This window comes from Anabrus simplex, chromosome 4, assembly GCF_040414725.1.
Source record: "Anabrus simplex isolate iqAnaSimp1 chromosome 4, ASM4041472v1, whole genome shotgun sequence".
Lineage (NCBI taxonomy): Eukaryota > Metazoa > Arthropoda > Insecta > Orthoptera > Tettigoniidae > Anabrus > Anabrus simplex.
Window position 1 is genome coordinate 105,432,357 of NC_090268.1, and position 19,922 is coordinate 105,452,278.

General features: G+C 37.2%; 1 protein-coding gene across 1 annotated transcript in view; it reads right to left on the reverse strand.

Moving 5' to 3' along the window:
* Nucleotides 1–19,922, reverse strand: part of LOC136871665 (alpha-2-macroglobulin-like protein 1) — a 261,707-nt gene that overhangs the window by 103,705 nt on the left and 138,080 nt on the right. The window contains exons 9-12 of the mRNA XM_067145159.2: nt 12,605–12,832; nt 6,224–6,529; nt 4,900–5,131; nt 638–804 (exon numbers count right to left, since the gene is read on the reverse strand). Coding sequence (XP_067001260.2) covers nt 638–804; nt 4,900–5,131; nt 6,224–6,529; nt 12,605–12,832 — 933 coding nt within the window. The remainder of the gene's footprint in view (nt 1–637; nt 805–4,899; nt 5,132–6,223; nt 6,530–12,604; nt 12,833–19,922) is intronic.

Consider the following 19,922-nt stretch of genomic DNA (forward strand, 5'->3'; position numbering starts at 1 on the left):
TACTGATCTGTCATTACAAATTTCTTTTCATGTTCCTGTCCCTCTCCTTGTAATTTGATTCAACACCTGTTTGTTCCTTTCCAGTATTTATAGAGGGACATTTTCTTATCTATTCAGGGGATTGCTACTCGCTCAGTTGCCTGCACTGTCTCCCGCCAAGCACTTTGCCATAATGCGGCCGGCGCTCGCCCGGCACCAAGTCATAGAGTGTTTTTGCACAAAATTCCTGTACTTTATGAAGGTATTATGTACATACATTCAAAATGGCATTTGGAACAATGCACTGAGCACTAAGCACGCGAACACTTGACTAAACTGAACCTGATGCTTATAAAGCTCTCAACAGACTGCAAAGGAGGGGAACTTGTGGCACCGAGAAGCGCATTTCGGTAAAGTGCTTGGCGGGAGACAGTCTCACAGTGCAGGCAATTGAGCAAGTGGCAATCCTCTGAATAGATAAAAAAAAGAGAAGAGAAGAGAATATTTTATTCCTCCATCTTAGCATATGATACATAATGAACACATCATGATGAGTTTACTGCAGTTTTCACTGCTCAGATATTTTGTAAACCATGTGTAAGCACAGGCTTAGGCATAAGATTCATGATGAAATCAAATTAAATTTCTGCATACTTACATCAAATGCTTGAATAGCATCCACATACTTCGATGAGGGTGCAACTCCTTGGTTTGCAACAGATGATCGTTTCCTTCTCCTCAAATCCCAGAATGGTGGCTCAGCAACACCAGGGTTTGTATGAGATTCTTCTGCATGAGGCTCCAAATCTTTCATGTTTTCCAACTCTAAGAGAAGAGAAACAGCATTTATGCCTTGCATATTTAAAATATTTTTCTTTGGAAAATGTTATAAAGTGGGAAATATACTCTTGGTAGGTAAATGAACCAAGGAACGACAGAGTGTTTATTTTCCTTATACAATAATTGGTTTATTTGATCAAATTTGAAAATATAAATTGAAGGGAGGTCAATAAAAGCTATTTTCATGAAAACTGACTCTATGAATTGCCAATAATAGCCTGTTACCATATGGTACTATTGTCTATTATGTGATTATGTGACCAAATTTTGTGAAGTTTGTTTGATACGCTTAAGTTACATAATTATCGAAAATAATCCTGTGTGGTCTTTTATCTGGATGAAAAATAACCAGAAAATTTCACATACAAATATAGGCATTATTAGGTTATTTACCTCCAAATGCTATAGTTCTGTTTGTGAAATATTATTATTAATTAATTATCTCCAAGGGCTGTGTTCTGTTTATGAAATATTTTTATTAGTTATTTACCTCAAAGTGCAATATTTCTGTCTGTGAAATGTTATTATTGGTTTTTTTGTATTAACTTTTTTTCTCGTATTTTTAAGAATATGTAAAATTTAAAAGGAAGGTAGACCATTATTTACAAGTGTTCACAAAATTGGGCTGCATTTAGTTTAATGTTACAAGGAAACAAGTAGAAGAGTATTTCTACACATTATACTGGTCCATTCTGTGCAGTTAACTTCGACAACTGGCCTATTGTCCCATTCATGATATTTTACTCCTTGTCAAAGAAGTACTCAAATAACTCAATGACTGACTTATCTTAGAGCAAGGAGTAGTGTGGATCAGGAAACATCGAGGATTCAGTCTGGAGATCATCTTAGGTGCATGTTGAGAGGACTTGAATATTTTTAGACCTTCTACTTGGCAAGAAATATTCTTCAAGAGGAACATTGCACTGTTTTTTCATATGCAATTGATAAAAATCATATTTGCTGTTCTGTATTGACACCAATATCATTTACTATAACAACCTTGAAAGGAAATAATTCTGGTTCCACCTTATTCAATACTAATCAGATTCTTAGAATCTTTAAATTATTATTATTATTAACATTCACAAATCACTCATTTCTTAGCACATGTTTCATCCTTATTATAGGACATATTCAGCCATTACAACTGACAAAAATAAATAATACACGATTAAGACATTTTTTTAAAACGTCGAATATTGCACAAAAATGTCTATACTATTTGTTCATTACATAAAAAAAACAAATGTTCACTAGAAAATCATCTACATAAAATAGTCTTCTTAGACTAAACTTTCCCCATAAAATATTAAGAATTTAAACAGTATACATTAATTACAGGGTCCACTAAAAATTGTTGCGTATCATTGGAATGGGCATTATCTTATTATGCTCTTATATTAAAGGATCACCAGAAACTTTGAAAATGATTGGTCCAAATTTATAATGTAGAGATAATACCAGCAACACAGAACAATGTAAACATTACATGAAAAAACTAGTAGTACTCATCAAAGAAATTGCATGTTGTCATATGAATCTGTTTACTGTTAACCTGCTCAAGTGTACAATGCAACAAAGCTGCATGACTGTCAAAACAAGTCAGCTGCCTGTGCCAGACCAAAGATAATGATGATAATTTTATAAAATATTGTAACTTATGAAATACAAGCATATTTTTGGGATGTCATGTTCCTCACTCCTTATTCTATGAAGGATTTGTCAAATTCATCAAGTTCCAAGATTCACATAATAGTACAAATCCAACAATGATACTGACCAGGGTAGTTTCATATGCTCTGTAAGTCTGTGACTGGTGATGCTAAATGAAACAACAATAAACTGAATAATTATCTAACAATAATAAAACATAATTACATAATTACAACTGACAAGAGAGATATCAGAACTCTCACATTCAATATGTCTCATCTTCCTTGTTCATATTGTGAACATGCATGTGTGTGTATCATAAACTTCAAAAAACTACTTCCTTAGAAGGTAATAAGTTCCAAGTTTGGCTACTGGACATCCTGAAGTTCCCAACTTTTATGGAAATTTAAATTAATCATCATTATCCTTGCATTTTTCTACTGATGTGGGGGTCTTCATCCCATTCTCCACTGCAGATGATCCATAGCATCTCAAGCGTTAAGTTCTGCTAAGGTGCATGTCATCTCTCACCCTATCCAGTCAACGTGTTTGTGGTTGTGGTTGTCACTGCAGCTGGCAACTTTCCATATTCAGTTGAAAGGCAGTCTTTGTAACTGAGGTGTCAGTGCTGTAAAGTACATGTCCATACTGTCGTAGGCACGGCAACCTTAAGTTTCTTACACACATTGTTGTACCTCACACGGTCTAGTCAAGTCAAACCAAGAGCCATCACAGCATCTTCATTTCCATTTCTTTAAGTGCCTGTTCATCTTTTAAAGTTGTAGACCAGTATTCAGTTCCAAAAAGAGCCACTAGTCTCATCGCTGTGCAGTAGACTTTAGATTTTAAATGTAAAGGAATTTTCTTATCACACAGCACTCCTATTACCTGGCACCATTTAATATGTGTGACACTGACTCATTTCTTGATGTTGGCAATGGTAGTGCAGTCAGTGGTGATGCTTAAACCCAGTTATTTGAACTGGATGACTTTATTAAGTTTAATAATACTGTAAACATTGATGCTTTCACAGCCCGTACTTGTAGACATGATATGGGCCTTTGAGCATATGCCGTATCAAGAAAACAAGGCGAAACTCTTTACGTTTCGCAAAGAAATTTGTCCCGCATCTTCAGAAGAAAATCTTGACTTTTCATGAGGAAGTCCTCTACAATAATGAGGGTTTGAATTTAGGATTGTTATACCATTGGAGCTGTAGTGGTACGCTTGTTTGTCACCAGGTGGCTCGCAGTATGCTGGCACAGCACTCCAAGCGGGAGCTGACGACAACATTAAGCTCCAAGATATTTTATCACATCGTGTGTGCGTGAGAAGTATCAGAGAGGTCATTAGACAAATCATGGACGAAGGTGATAGAACAAAATAGAAACTAATAAAATAAATGCGATGAAAGACACCAGAATAGAACAGAGTTGAAGAATGGAAAGAAAGTATGCGGAGGAAACCAGAGGATGATAATAACCAGTATAGACTGTTATGAAAGTATGACACTAACACATAACACATAGCTTGGAATGAACCAAATGGTGGCGATGAATGTACGAATTTGGAAAACACCGAAACGAAATACCAATATAGAAAAGACAGGGAAGAGAACTACTAATGTAAATCCTTAATGGCTGGCAACCACGTATTACTTACTTGATTGCCAGAGTCCCTGTTGAAATTGTTAGGATTTTTAGTATTTCCACAGCTTCCCATACAATCCTAGACCTGTAGTATTTAGTGTGGGTAAGAGCTCGAACATCTTGGAACACTACATTATGACTCGACGATAGGGCGTGCTCAGCTATTGCTGACTTGTCTGTGGCTGGTTGAGAAGGATATTTCTTTGGTTTTCCTTGATGCAAGTTCCAGTGGACTTGGGGACACTTTTGTCCTTGCTTTTACCTAAACTGTGAGCAATATTAGTGATGGTGCTAAACACAGTCGAGATTTTCTTCTGAAGACGCATAGCAAAGTTCTCTGTGAAATATAAAGAGTTTCACCTTCTTTTCTTGCAATGGCATAAGCCCAAAAACCCATATCATGTCTATGAGTTTAATACTGTTATAAATTAATCTCCTCTCAATATTTTTTTTTTTTTTTTTACAGGGTTTCTTCATTCTCACATAGCTTATGAATTCAAAATCTTGTTCTGTAAGTTTTAACATCAATAACTTCTCAATTTTAAAGAACATACAGTACATATTTATTCCTATGAAAATGTTTCCTCACTGACATTTGAAAATTAACATGTAATTTCACTTCATTCACCAAAACAAAGCTATAGCCTGATGGTGGTGGTGGTGGTGATTATTGTTTCAAGAAGAAGTACAACTAGACAACCATCCTCCTATAGCCCGAGTAAAATCAAATCTGAAACAGATTTCTTCTTCTAATTGTATGATATTATTGAATACTTACTTTTAGAACAATATTCTACATTATCTGCTTGTCGAGGCATATTGAAAGGCTCTATGTGGAAAGGATTAAGTGCTGAGAACACTTGATCTGTATTTAGAATGTTTGATGTGCTAAGAAAATGAGTGCTCTTATCAACTGCAGTGATGGCACAGAGTGATTTCGGAGCTGCTTCAACTTGCAATGAAACTTCTGCACCTGGGTGTTGCTGTTTCTCAACAAATTTAGCTTTTACCTAGAACAAGAAACCACATAACTGTGTGAATATTTAACGCATATATTCCCAGATACAGCACATAGAATGCAACAAGAAAACATATCAAAACATTAAATTAGTCTTAGTATTTATAACTAGTATTTTTCTTTTTAAGGATATGAGGTTCCCCACTTTAATTTTTGTTTTAGATTTTCTCAGTCCGACAGCTATTTGCTTTACGTTGCACTGACACAGATAGGTCTTATGGTGATGATGAGACAGGAAAGGCCTAGGAATGGGAAGGAAGCAGCCATGGCCTTAATTAAGGTACAGCCCCAGCATTTGCCTGATGTGAAAATGGGAAACCACGGGAAACCATCTTCAGGGCTGCCGACAGTGGGGTTCGAACCCACTATCTCCCGGATGCGAGCTCACAGCTGCATGCTCCTAACCGCACGGCCAACTCGCCCGGTTTTTCTCAGTCCGGAGGCTATTTCTAGCAAGTCACAAAGTAGGATGAAAATCAGATATAGGCAGCAGAAATTAAATTTGTGAGATATGTTGCACATGATAAAGTGAATGAAAAATTTATGACATACAGACATGAGTGATAATATGTCTAAAGATGTGGTACTGTTGTGCAAGCTTAGAGGTTATGTCTGTCAGATATATACTAGTCCAAAATGTAACATATCAACTTTACAAACTAATGGATAGGCCTACAATAAAATTATATTAAGAGGGCTGTTGAGTCTCCTCCAATATCTGAAGAGGAACATGAGAAGATGCATGAGAGAAAGGCATTCTTTTTCTAGTCTCCCAATATGGATGGAAGTATTTTCTTGCTATTTGTTTTATGTTGCACCAACACAGACACGTCTTATGGCAATGATGGGATAGAATGATGCTGAACTCTGAAGGAAGCAACCCTGGCCTTATTAAAGGTGTGAAAATGGGAAACCACCAAAAACCATCTTCAGAGTTGGCGACTATCTCTCAAATGCAAGCTGACAGTTATGTAACCCAAACCGCACATCCACTTGCTTGGTGTGTACTGTACTCAGTAGAGAGCTATGGTCATGAACAAGCTATCTTACGCTAAAGTTTGCTCAAGAATATTTTCATACATACCTTATTAGCAAAACATTTATTTGGAAGTATGGAATGTGTGGCAGCAGCAACTTCCCCATCATCTCTCACATAATAAACCAATAGGAAGCTGAGAGGGGACATTATTGGTAAAATGTGTAGAGAAAAAGGCAATGTATTAATTTTCAGTTTATTCTGTTTCTCTGAAATGTTAGTTCTCTTTGAGTTATTTCTAATATCATTATTTGTGGCAAGTGTGTTTGGAAAATCATCGAAATCTCCTTGATATTTTGTTGTTTCTTCAGGATAAAGTTGACCAGTGTGAATTATATCACCTCTTGATGTAACCTAAAATAAGAAAATAAAACAGAAATATCATTACAAAAATGCATTTATAGGGCAATCTGCTCTTGACACAACTGTAATAAATATGTCCAGAATAATACTAACAATTAATAATGATGGTTTAATTTTCACTCTCCTCAGATGAAATAGAAAGATTTTAAAATTTGGGGAGAAAGCCATCTGAATTTCGAAACCTGAAGAAGAAATTCTTTAATCCAACAATCTGAAACACTAAGAGGTTATGTCCTACTTAGCCATCCTCTTTCTTCTTTTTCTTCTAAACTAAACTCTCTCAACTCCTTCCAGAAATACTTGCCAGTCTAGATTACTACATCCCACTGCACTTTTATTTTTTCTCTGACAGACAACAATGTTATGTCAAAAGATTTCTAATTTAGCACTGTTTTTGTGTCTGTTGCATATCTGGTATTTTTCCTCTATTCTTACCTACCATATCTGGAATCTATATACGAGGCATGTTTTTTAAGTAAGTACCATTTTGATATGCGCGCTGTGTACCCGCATCTATTGGCAAGGCTGAGATACCATTACGGCAATAGTCGCCCTTTTGTACGTTTGTTGGCAAGCATTTGAAATGGCCTCGCCGATCGAGAGTCCCGCCGACTGTGATGTCCGGTCTATTATTCGTTTTCTGAGTGCAAAAGGTTTGAGATATTCATCGTGAGATCTGTGCAGTTTACAGACCAAACATTATGAGCAATGGAATAGTTAGGAAATGGGTTCGAGCATTTAAAGGTGGCTGCAATGATGTGCATGATAAAGAACGGAGTAGGCGACCTTCAATCATTAGTGAAGATTTGGTGCAGGCAGTTGACCGAGCAGTAAGAGAAAACAGACGTTTACGATTACGTCGTTATCTGACGTGTCTCCTCAAGTTTCTCAAAGTGTTCTTTATGAAATTGTGAGTGAATGATTAAATTACCGAAAGGTGTGTTCACGCTGGGTACTGAAAATGTTGACGGAGGAGCACAAAAGCAAACGTTGGGGCAGTGCCTTAATTTTCCTGGAGCGTTACCACGAGGAAGGTGATGATTTTTTTAGTCAAATTGTAATGGGGGATGAAACCTGGGTGGCCTACGTTACACCTGAATCAAAACAGCAGTCTATGGAATGGCGACATTCAACTTCAACCAAGAAAGTGAAGTTTAAGCAAACAATGTCAGCCCGGAAAATCATGTGTACCGTGTTTTGGGACAGAAAGGGGGGTGTTACTGGTGGACTTTTTGCCCCGTGGTGAGACAATCAATTCAGCAACGTATTGTGAGACCTTAAACAAATTGCGCCGCTCAATTCAGAACAAAAGGCATGGCATGGTCAGTAAGGGCATCATTTTGCTTCATGACAATGCACGCCCACATGCGGCTCATCGAACCCAAGACCTCATCACATCATTTCGCTGGGAACAACTCGATCACCCTCCATACAGTCTCGATCTTGCACCCAGTGATTACCACTTGTTCCTGCATTTGAAGAAACATATGGCCGGCAAACGCCATGACGACAATGATGGTGTCAAGATGGCCGTGTTGCAGTGGCTGACAAATCAGGCGGCCAACTTCTATGAGGATGGTATGCAAAAGCTTGTTGTATGAAATGACAAGTGGCTCAATATTGATGGGAATTATGTTGAAAAGTAGAGTAATATACAGGCTTTCATATAAAAATAAAATTGTTAAAAAATCTCTGTTTTTCATTTATTTCAAAATGGCACTTACTTAAAGAACATATATATGTATATATATCATGCTCTTATTCTATCAGAGAATATTATTTGTTCCACATCAAAATTGTCCTCTTTTGTAAGACTTCAAGACTTCCAATTATTTAATGGAAGACTTAGAGGAAGAAATTTTTTGATGGCTCTTCATACGTACAATGGCAGAAAAAATTATTGGAACAGAGAAGTTTTTGTCTTTAGTCATGCTTATATTCACCATAAGTTAAAAAGTATTGGTTTGTTTGATTTTGAACTGTATTCTTCCCTTCTACCCTACAATTATCTAAAAGGATATTCTAAAACTTACAGCACACAACATTAGGTTGTTTCTCATATGGCTACTTGCTGCTAGGACAAAAGTATTGGAATGCTTTTTTTTACATTAGTAAATAAAATCACTGGTAGGTATGCACCACAGGTTTTATTGTTCACTACACATTTTCTTTTCTTTTGGGAGACAGTGGGCTTTGCCATTTCTTATGAAGTAGCAACTACAATCAAAATGGGTCGTGAAGGAGCAGAGACCACCCTACAGATTCAAAACATAATTCTAAATCTATTCAATGGAGCAAAACTTATGCTGAGATTGCATTTCAGTAAACAGAAGTCCAACAACAGTACTTAATTAAGAAGTTCTGTATGGTGCTGAATAAACCCAAAACTGGAACACAGTTAAAGCCTAGACAAAAGGAATGTTACGAAATAGTGAGATGCATGAAGGAAAATACAGTGATTATCACACAGGAGATTAGAGCACAGTTGAAGGAAGACTTTTGAAAGAATATTCAGGTAAGGCCTATTCAAAAAAAGCAAAGCAAAGTCATCTCCATACAGGCCATGAAGGCCCTTGGAGGGGTGGAATGTAAAGGCTTCCACTATCCATAACCTCGGCACTTGATGGGGTGGAGTGGTTAGCTCTACGTCCGGCCGCCTTTGCCCCCAGGAATTAACCTGGTACTCACTTTTTGTGTAGGCTGAGTGAACCTCAGGGCCATGTGCACCTCCGGAAATGGAAATCTTGTTTCTTAAATTTTACGATTTCCTGCTGGGGATTCGAACCCATGTCCTTCTGGACGAACCGAGCACGCCTTTACCGCCTCGGCCAGGCAGCCCCTAGGGACTATTCAAAAGGTTCTTATTAAGGATGGGTATAATCCAGAACTCCCAGAAGAAAGCCATTTGTAAGTTTAGTTCATCATAAGAAGCATTTGCAGTTTGCCAAGGAATATATAACTAAATATAGGCCTACTGTACTGTACTGTGTTCTGGGATAAAGTTCTCTGGTCAAATGAAAGTAAATTTAACACCTATCAAAATGATGGGAGGATACATGTGTAGAGAAAGGTCAATACCAAATGAGAGCCCAAGAAGATGATAAATACTGTGGGTCTGGAGGGCTAATAGTGTGAAGTTGTCTGGTTTCTAGTGGTGTTGGAAATTTTATATTTACAGATGGCAATATGAATATGCTTCAGTAGGAGAACATATTGCAGAATAATCTCATGAGCAGTGCTGAGAAGTTGGGCTTAAACAACTACCACTTTCAAGAAGACAATGATCGTAAGCATACATCAGATATTGTTCAAGTTGATGGTAATGTACATTAAATACACTTCATACAATAAAAATACCGCTACCATCACAAGACTGCAATCCCATTGAACACATACAGTATGGAATGGACTTGAAGACAGGATGAGGGAACACCAAACATAAGGTCCAAAGCACATCTGAAGGACATTCTTCTGCAAGAATGGGGAAAAACAGCTCAGAAGTAACAAATAAGTACATCCACTCAGCGCCCAAAGTATTTTCTTCAGTTATCACAAGATACGAACACATAACAATATATTGAATTCCATGAAATCCTCAGGTTCCAATACTTAAGTTAAATTTAAATTTCTTTTTAATTGCAAACATTCTTGAATAAGAATTAGCTGTATTTTATAAAAATAAAATTATCTCACACTTTCCAATTTGTTCAGCTTGTTATTCACAAAATCATTTCAACATGTCTGTTGAAATAGCTCTGTTCCAATACTTATGTCTGCCACTGTAGACATATCCTACATCTGGAAGAAGCCAGTAGAGGTTGTTACCATGCTATTATTCTAGAAATGCAGTACATGAATGAAGCATCAAAGAGAACATACAACTTAATGTTACACAGTGATCTAGATGAAAATAAATGTGATAAAGACCCATAATGGCAATCACAAATAAATAATTCCAGTTTAATAAATCTTTCATTCACATTGCCAAATATACGTTACAAACATTCAATGAAATTATGTTAAATATCTTTTTGTCAATTGCAATTATCAGAAACTATGACTATCTGGATATTCTATGTCAAATAAACATAGATGAAAAGCACTTTATTTTGGACCAAAAAACAGCTAGAGCTCTTAAAAAGGACCTATCTAAAACTGAGTGAAAAAGATTAGATGAGAGTTCCAATAGCCAATTGCATATAATGGCTAATGTTTCTGTAATTAGGAAGTGCATTGTATGTCAGAGGAACTATAAATATTCAAGACATCATACTTATTAGTACACACTATTGTTAACCAGAAGTTATTATTTATCGTATGGCAGATACATGAACAGTACAATAAATTACAGATTTATATCGACATTATTTACATAGGTAATCGCCTGTGGCGTCACCAGAAAAAAGGCACTTGTTTCTGCACTGAAGTGTCTCAGTGGGCATTCTTGTGCGATGTGTTTCACAGTTTGCCTCTCAGCACCACAGTCGCAGCAGGATGACGACTTTTTCCTCCATTTATACAACAGATCTGCACACACGCCATGTTTAGTCCGGATCCGGTTTAACTTGGACCATACTTTCCGATGTTGTTCAAAGCCAAGTAACTTGTGTGTAATGCATGGCATATCTAAGGATTTAATCAATCGAAAAGGAAAGTAAACACTTTACCTTAGAATATCAAGATATTATACAGAATATTGAGTAAAAACTTCTAGGATAAATAGCTCACATGTTTAAATGGAAACCTCTCATTTCTTGTAGAAGAATACAGTAGCAGCTGGTGGGGTGAAGCTAATGAAGCACCACTTCACCAATTTATAAATATTTAAATACTAAAGTTTGATCCACATAATTTTTTAACTTTTAATTCCACTGTTCAGATATCTGTATTGGAAGTACTTTTCAACTTAACATTCTTCTTCCTTCAATATCTTCAGTTGGAGTCACTATGGCTGGTGAGGGATGCTAAAAGAAAGAGGATGTAAAAAGGATCTACTATTGTACTGTTGGAACTGCATGCTTGCCTTTGCCCTGCAGGCTGAAGCTCCTTCCAAAGCTGTGATGGATAGGTGCATGTTTATGGTTGGTTGCCATGACAACCAAGTAAAGTTTTTGCTTGGCTAAAGCGAGTTTCAAATCGAAGTGCATCTCTGTTTCCAGGCCCTTCTGGGAGATTCAGAAGCACATTGTAGCAGTCTTTAGCAGTCTGATCACTGCAGTAGCGTAGCCAGGATCGAACAATGGGAGGGATTTATAGTTACAAAATGATGGCAGAAGACAATGGAAGTGCATGAATAAGGACAGATCTGTTGGTCTACAATTATGTCTCTGAATGTTTATTTAGTCTATTGTTTATTGTTAGTTTCTGTATGTTTTCTTTTTGTAAAAATTCCGTGGGAAGAGGGGTTCTAACCCCCAGTAACCCCCTGCTAACTATGCCCCTGGATCACTGACATGGCCACGAAGGAAGTAATGGATATATTTTTAGGTCATTGTAGATATCTCTTCAACATTCAGTACCAATACTGTCTGTCCATGATTGTCTTTTGAGCAAAGCAGTTAGATTTGTATTTACAAGTACAGTATAAGTTAAAATGACCTATTATACAGTGTTCAAAGAAAGAACTGTTTTATATTTGATTAGTGTCTTGTTATAAGTGGCAGTTCAATATTAATATGACAACATGGACGTGGGATGAATCTGTGTATTACAGACACCATTGTAACGTAGAACTTGACTTTTGTACCAAATAAAGAATCATTTCAAGAAATACTGAAACTACTTTTGTTTGATCTTTATTTTTGTGAATTCAGTAGATGGAGGGGGGATGTCACTGAATCTCTGTTTTCACAAGAGTTTCACCTGTGTTCAGCCCATGAGCCACTACTGGAAGAGTAGTACATTTCATGACAAATCTGAAAATGATACATTTATGTACAAAAGTTTATAATAAAAATGACAATGACTACTACTACTACTTCTCTAATACTACTACCAGTACTTAGAATTCTCATTTATCTTGCATGCATTTTGTAATTGATTTCATATGATATAGTGCTAACATACCAAATAATGAAATGGTTGCCTTGCATTCAGCTGACTAGTGTAGTATAATTCAAAATAATGTTGTCCATTACAGTGCCAGTTTTTCTCATCTTTATCAACTATTTCAATGTAGCTCTTAGATGGTGAATACCATGAATGAACATCAAAGAAAGCTGAAGGCTGATCCATGAACACTCGCCATCGCTTATCTGGAGAATAATATTTTGTCTGGTAGTAAACAGTAGTTGCCTGGAAAAAAAAGAAGACAGAATAACCATCCAATATGTATAGATACATATAATGCAATGTAATGGAAATGTTTGCAGCAGGGAACATTAAGAGGTTCAACATTCTGGAAAGAAAGAAAGAAAGAAAGAAAGAAAGAAAGAAAGAAAGAAAGAAAAAGAGATTGTTATAAGTCAGATAAGTATTATAAGAATTTAATGTCCTACCCTTGCTCCATTGCTGTACAATTTTGTCAAAACCAATTTCTGGAATTTAAATTCTATCACAAATAACATTCCTAAAATTAAAATTTATAATTTTTCCCCTAAAATTATCCACTTGTTAAGTAAAATGACTTTGGTGACTGTGTTCATTTGCTCTGACTATGGAGGGACTGCTTTTATGCCTGTATGAGTCAGTTGTTCCACTGATACTAAGTGGAGCATTCAGCTCAGTGCCCACATGTCAGTAAGCAGTATGTGAGTCATATGTCATGTCAGAGATTTGAAAATAATATTTTCAGCAATGGATTCATTAAAAATAATGTCAGGATCCTTTTTCTGAACGAGAAATATTTCCTAATTTTTCTGAGTAGGGCCTATCTAATTCTAGCCCATAATTATCTTAGTTTTTTATTCCTTTAAAATTATGATTATTATCATAAATGTGTTTTGCAGATGCAGAATATTTATTGTATTGTATGGTCTTGAAATGTTCTGAGTCCTTCCTATTGTACCCGACAAGGACATAAACCAAGTTGAAGTTGAAGAAAGATATTTATATATTACAGGAGATTCCACGATTGGATTTCGCATGGGTATGCCTTATCCATAGCATACAGTTAGTGTTATTAGCTGCCGTCCTCGGAGGCCATGGTTCGATTCCTGGTATTGCCAGAAATTTAAGAATAGCAGGAGGGCTGGTATGCAGTTGAAATGGTACATGCAACTCACCTCCATTGGGGGTGTGGCTGAAAAGAGCTGCACCACCTCGGGATGAGGACACGAGTTTACTTACTTATCTATATTATAAGATTACTGTCACCTGGTTGTCACACTATTGTGCCTCAAATACACCGAGAACAAGGTGTATAGAAATTTTAAGAAGGGGAAGCTTCTCAGTTAATATAAGGCTTTAGAAGCATCACCCCAGGGCAGATGGTGTTTTCTTCTTGCAAGGGACAGATGTATGTCCAGATTGAGCTCAAAGTTCTTTTGTCTTGTGTACTGTTAAAACAGAATAGGTAAAATGATTAATTTGAGTGGAATATGAAGTGAACTAAGACGCAGGATACAATTAAGTATGCAGTTAAATTTTCATGAGTTTCGAACTATATTTCAACTTGTAACGTATTATTATTACACCCGTTGCCCGAGACAAAGAAGGGAGACGTCATAGTACAAGCATTATTACGGTCTATGATACAGGGTTTAACTCAGAATCGAGCAATGAATAAGTTGTATGGTACGTGTCGAAATACCCTATATTAATTCTTTTTATTCCAGGACAGTTAATCAAAGAGCGGGTCGATTATTGCGCAGTGACGCAGATGAACGGAACAAGTGCTAACTGGGTATGTGTATCTGTGCCTAGATACAGAAGATTTCCAACACCAAGGACAATGGAAATTAGCAGTCGCAGCCAGCAGATGGAATTGACAGTCATCAATGTGGACATGAACCAGCACTAAACCCACAGGATGGATGTCCTGCAGCTGACCAGGGATAATAAGGCGGAGTAACACCATTCTATTATGCATGACGTAGGGGGTACGGAGAATTTCTTTTATAATGCTGTAGCTATTAATTGACAGGGAGTTTAGTTTATTAAATTGTTATTTTAGTAACAAGTTTGAGTGACTTAACTTGTAGATATGGGTAAATTTGTTTGTGGGGAGGTTTGCTTTTCTTTTCATTTTATTTAGGGTTATATTCATTTTTGGGATAGATTGTGTAAGAGGGGCTGGTATTCAACCGGCAGAACTATCATGCATGCCGAGTAATAATAGTGTATATTGAGCTGTGTGAAAGAAGAAATGTAGCTGTGAAATCGCCCCAGAGAGCCGAACCATGACCTCCAATGAAATAATTAGCTAGGGCCCATATTCATTTTTTATATTATGTTTGTTTTTAACATATGTTTCGATAACTGTAGGACCCTAATTACACTTTCAGTCATGTGAAATTATTATTGTGCTTGTTTCTAATTAACGTGTGTGTTTCTGTTGTCATGACGTAAAAGTAAAGTGATAAATTAGTAACCATGTAAGTCACATAGGACCATCAAGTAGATTAGGCCCATTTTAAAAGATCCATGATGATGATAATAATAACAACAATAATAATAATAATAAAATAAGCCAGTGTTTTGGTATTCAGATTTCTGTGTTTGCTGTGTGTGATTGTATGCATAGATAAGGAAATAGTTTGCTGAGAAATGCGTCAGGCAATGAAGTTAGGTTGGATTTGAAGTCAGGACTCACGGTGTGAAATTTTTAAAGTCAGATAGTGTTTATACACATGTGGAAGCATATGAATTGAATTGAGAGGCGAATTATGAATCACCTCACTGTAATGAGGGAGTTATTTTATGTTGCAATTTGATGTGAAAGTGATATTTTAAAGGGACAAAATTGTTCTCCCTTGACAGCGGTAGGTTGTCACTCTGTCACGCCCCCCCCCCCCCCCCCCCCAGCCGAGAAGGTGGCAGACCGGGGAACCCGTATTTACGAGCGAGCCTCCTTCCAATTTTTTGTGCCTTTGAACACGCACCATGAAATTGTAATCCATCGTGTATTTGTCCCTGCGGGGAGTCCTGTTGATTTATTTCCTCAGCTGATTGAGATAGACTTCAGAAATCAGTGACCCGATTATCTTTTTCTTTATTGTTTTCTTGCATATAAAATCATTAGTAGGGGTTTCAGGTTCCCTGCAGATGTCGTGGGCCCAGGTTTGGCTCTAAGCGTGTGAACAGCAGTCTCACAATGTTGGGACAGATGACTAGTGTTTCACCTGTATTGTGTATATAAATTTTGTATTTCTAGTGAGTGTTTACGTGTTTAATTGTGTTGTGATGTCATTCAGTGTTGACAATGGTGTCTACCATTGGTGCAGTGAGTTTGTGTATATGCAGGTGGGAGTTCGATCCGAACCCAAGACCTCTGAGCTTCTGTTGTTTGTATTATATTATTTAGGGTTATTCCAATGGGAAATCAATTTGTTAGATTAGGTGTCACTCAGATTTGTTTACATTTGAGTATTATGATTTTGTTTGCCCAGTAAAATTGGGAATAGCTTCAGTAATTAATGCCGAATATTCCATACACATCAAGTCATGATATAGTTCCTTAATGAATGGTAGTACTCGGTCTTATCCCTGAAATATAATATTGATCAACGATCTGAAATGATGTGAAATTCGATTCATGTACTGTATACTTGCATCATTCTTCATCATCATCATCATCATCCAGATTCAATAAACTACTTTGATTTGTTTAAAATTTTAAAATATTGTTCTCATTCTATTGTAGTTATGACACCCATATTCTCCTACCCTTTATGCTGCTAAGTTATTTATATATATTTGATGCCCACCTGAGTTCTATCCAGTTAACGATCCTGTAGATGTATCGCCGGAGACCCTATGGGTAGGGGGCGGGTGCACTATATAAATTTTATTACACTCACTGCATGTGAGCCTGTATACTGCCGAGTTGTAAATTTTTTGCCACACTTAGCTGTTCGTTTTAAAAGCTAGTAGCTAGTAGCTAAAAGCTAGTATAGTAAAATCTCATTAATTCAAAGCCGTTGGGACGCAAAAATCGGACTTCAGATTAACCGCCAATGTGTAATTCAGAAATGCCAACCCTTGCTGCATCACAAAATATTCTAAGACCCATTACTGCATGCAGTCACCTTGACTCATAGTTTGCACCTCTCAAATGCCATGAAAAAACTATTTCTAAAAGTATCCAATAAGACGCATTTACTGTATTTAATTAATGCACTTGGATAACTCCCCCCCCCCCCCAACCCCATGGCACTACAACCCTTGAAGGGCCTTCACCTACCAAGCGACCGCTGCTCAGCCTGAAGGCCTGCATATTATGAGGTGTTGAGTGGTCAGCATGACGAATCCTCTCAGCAGTTATTCTTGGCTTTCTAGCCCGGGGCCACTATCTCACCATCAGAAAGCTCCTCAATTCTAATCACGTAGGCTGAGTGGACCTCGAACCAGCCATCAGGTCCAGTTAAAAATCCCTGACCTGGCCAGGAACTGAACCCGGGGCCTCCGGATAAGAGGCAAACACGCTACCCCTACACTTGGATAACTCACTGGCAAAAATAACTTCACGGAACGAAAGAAAAAAATAAACCCTATTCAAAGATGAGGAGAAATCTATGCTGGCTGCCCTGTGCAAGTGCTTCATTCATTGGATTACTGTTACCGTATGCACTGTACTTACCAGGAAACTACCCGAATCGTGGCTTATCGAACTTTCCTACGCCGAGGGGAGGAAGTCTCTCACTTCCGTCAACTATTTTTGAAATTTATCCAACGAGGTGCATTTACAGTATTCAAATGATGCACTTGCATAAATCACTGGCAAACATACCCTAACACATTGAAAGAAAGAAAAAGACACTATTCAAAGACTATGTTGGCTCTCCTGTGCAAGTGCTTTATTGGATTACTGTCATTGTATGCATTTTTAGATGCCTTTTACTTGCACAGAAAGTGCCTGATGTCCTTAAAATATCGTGGCTTATCGAACTTTCCTAGGATTCAGCTTCTCTACACATTGCCGGCTATATGGTAATTCGGTGGTACTTAAAATGCTGACGCCACCCGCTTGAACACAAATTCCAGTGCCATTATGAATGCCAGTTCATTTACATTCTCCTTAATAACCTAGCCATCAACAGGGATTTTGTTTGCTCGGACATGCCGAAAAAACACTCATCAATTCCACTTCCAGATCGGAATGTTTAGCTCCTCAAATGTGCATTCACTTTGCAGTATTTACCCCCTGCATTTCTTGAGCTTCTATGCTCTCAGGATTTTAAAAAAATATTGGAAGTGTGGATACAGAAATTCCAAATTCTTTAGGTATGTCAGTTTTTACTTTTTATCCTTTGTTGACCTTCCTAGTAATTTTTATCTTGTTGCTCAGTGTCTTGGAGGAATACTGATGCTTAGTCATCTCGCAACATAAAACGAACACGTGTACTTCAACTAAAATACCGTAACTAACAATAAATTAAAACACAGTATTAATAAGATATAACTATGAAATACACAACTGAACACTAAAACTTAAGTAAAATGAGTAACTGCAAGACGATTTCACTTGAACTTAGCAACTATGAAGCATGCTGTAAACGCACCAGAGTGAAAGTACGGGAAGCAACCCCTGCATGTTCCGGAAGACGCATTCTATCATTACGTGGAGAAATGTTTTATTTAAATTACTTTGTAAAATACTTTTCTTAAATGTAAAGGCAATTTTGAATTAAAAGTCTATATTTCAGTAATTTGACCAACATTGTTCTTCGAATTACGAATTACCTGTATTTTGAATTAAACAATTTAAATAACATGCAAAACTGTACCTCATGTTTCCGGGAACAGGAGTTTTTTGATTTTGAATTAACCAATTTCAAACTATCAAGGTTCTACTGTAATCTAGTAACAGCAAAACTTAATGATCATAATAACAAATATATGGGTATTACAAATAATTATAAAACAATGAGATTTCTAGTCCCCTCCCCTCATAAAAATAAGTAAAGGAGGAACAGTAGAAAAGAAAAGTTCTGACTCCATTATGAATTAGCCCATTTAAAAAAATACAAATTGAGTATCTGGGCCATATAAAAGAATGAAACAAGATCATGAAATCTGCAGACAGGATATGAACTGTCAGACATGCCATGATCCACAAACGTGGAAGAAATTCAGCATTTCATTGGAATGATCACATATTCATCATCATTGATTTTCTGCTCCAACAAGCTGGGTACAGGTGTTTATGAGCCTCTTCCAGTTCGTCCTGTCCATCCACAGCTGATGTTCTACCTTTTGCTGCCAATTTACATCACGTTTGGCAAGGTCTTTGAAAATTTGCTTTTCCCAACTATCATAAGGACTCCCTCTGGGCCTCTTACCAACAACATTGTCTGGCTCCATGGCTAAATGATTAGCGTGCTGGCCTTTGGTCACAGGAGTCCCGGGTTCGATTCCTGGCAGGGTTGGGAATTTTAACCATCATTGGTTAATTTCGCTGGCATGAGGGCTGGGTGTGTGTGTCGTCTTCATCATCATTTCATTCTCATCATGACACGCAGGTTGCCTACGGGAGTCAAGTCAGAAGACCTGCATCTGGCGAGCCGAACATGTCCTCGGACACTCCCGGCACTAAAAGCAATAAGCCATTTCATTTACCAACAACATTCCTTTTATAGAATACTCTTGGTGTCCTAATTGTAGTTATCCTTCTCATATATCCATCCCATCATAATCTGCTTAATTCTAAGGTTTCCAACAGGCACCTGTCCAATCCAAGTTGTTGCCGAATACTTTCATTCCTTATTTTGTCTCTCCTTGTCTTTTGGTGACATGACCGAAGGAACTTCATTTCAGTGGCCTGTAGGTGACTTTGTGCAGATCTAGTCAATGTTACTGCTTCCAGTCTGTATGTTAGAATTGGTACAAGATATGTTTTGTACAGCGTGAGCTTGCAAGCTTGAAGAAATGAGGCATCCCAAAGTAATTGACGAACAGAGTGGTAGAATGTTGATGCAGTTTGTATTTTGTCTATTTCTTGGTTTATGTTATTGTCAGAAGAAATGAAGCTCCCTAAGTATTTGAAGTTATTGATAATGTCTACTTCTTTATTTTGCACTCGCAGGTGGACTTATTCAGGATTTTGACTCATAACTAAACCGACAGTTTTCGTTTGGCTAATGATCATTCCCATTCTTTCGAATTCTTCTTGCCAAAGATCTAGTTTAGCTTGTACTTCTGCTTCTGTCTCACCCCATAACATAGCATACTATCATCAGGAAATACAAGTGAATTTGTTGTTTAATATCAGGTCAGGTACATTCTG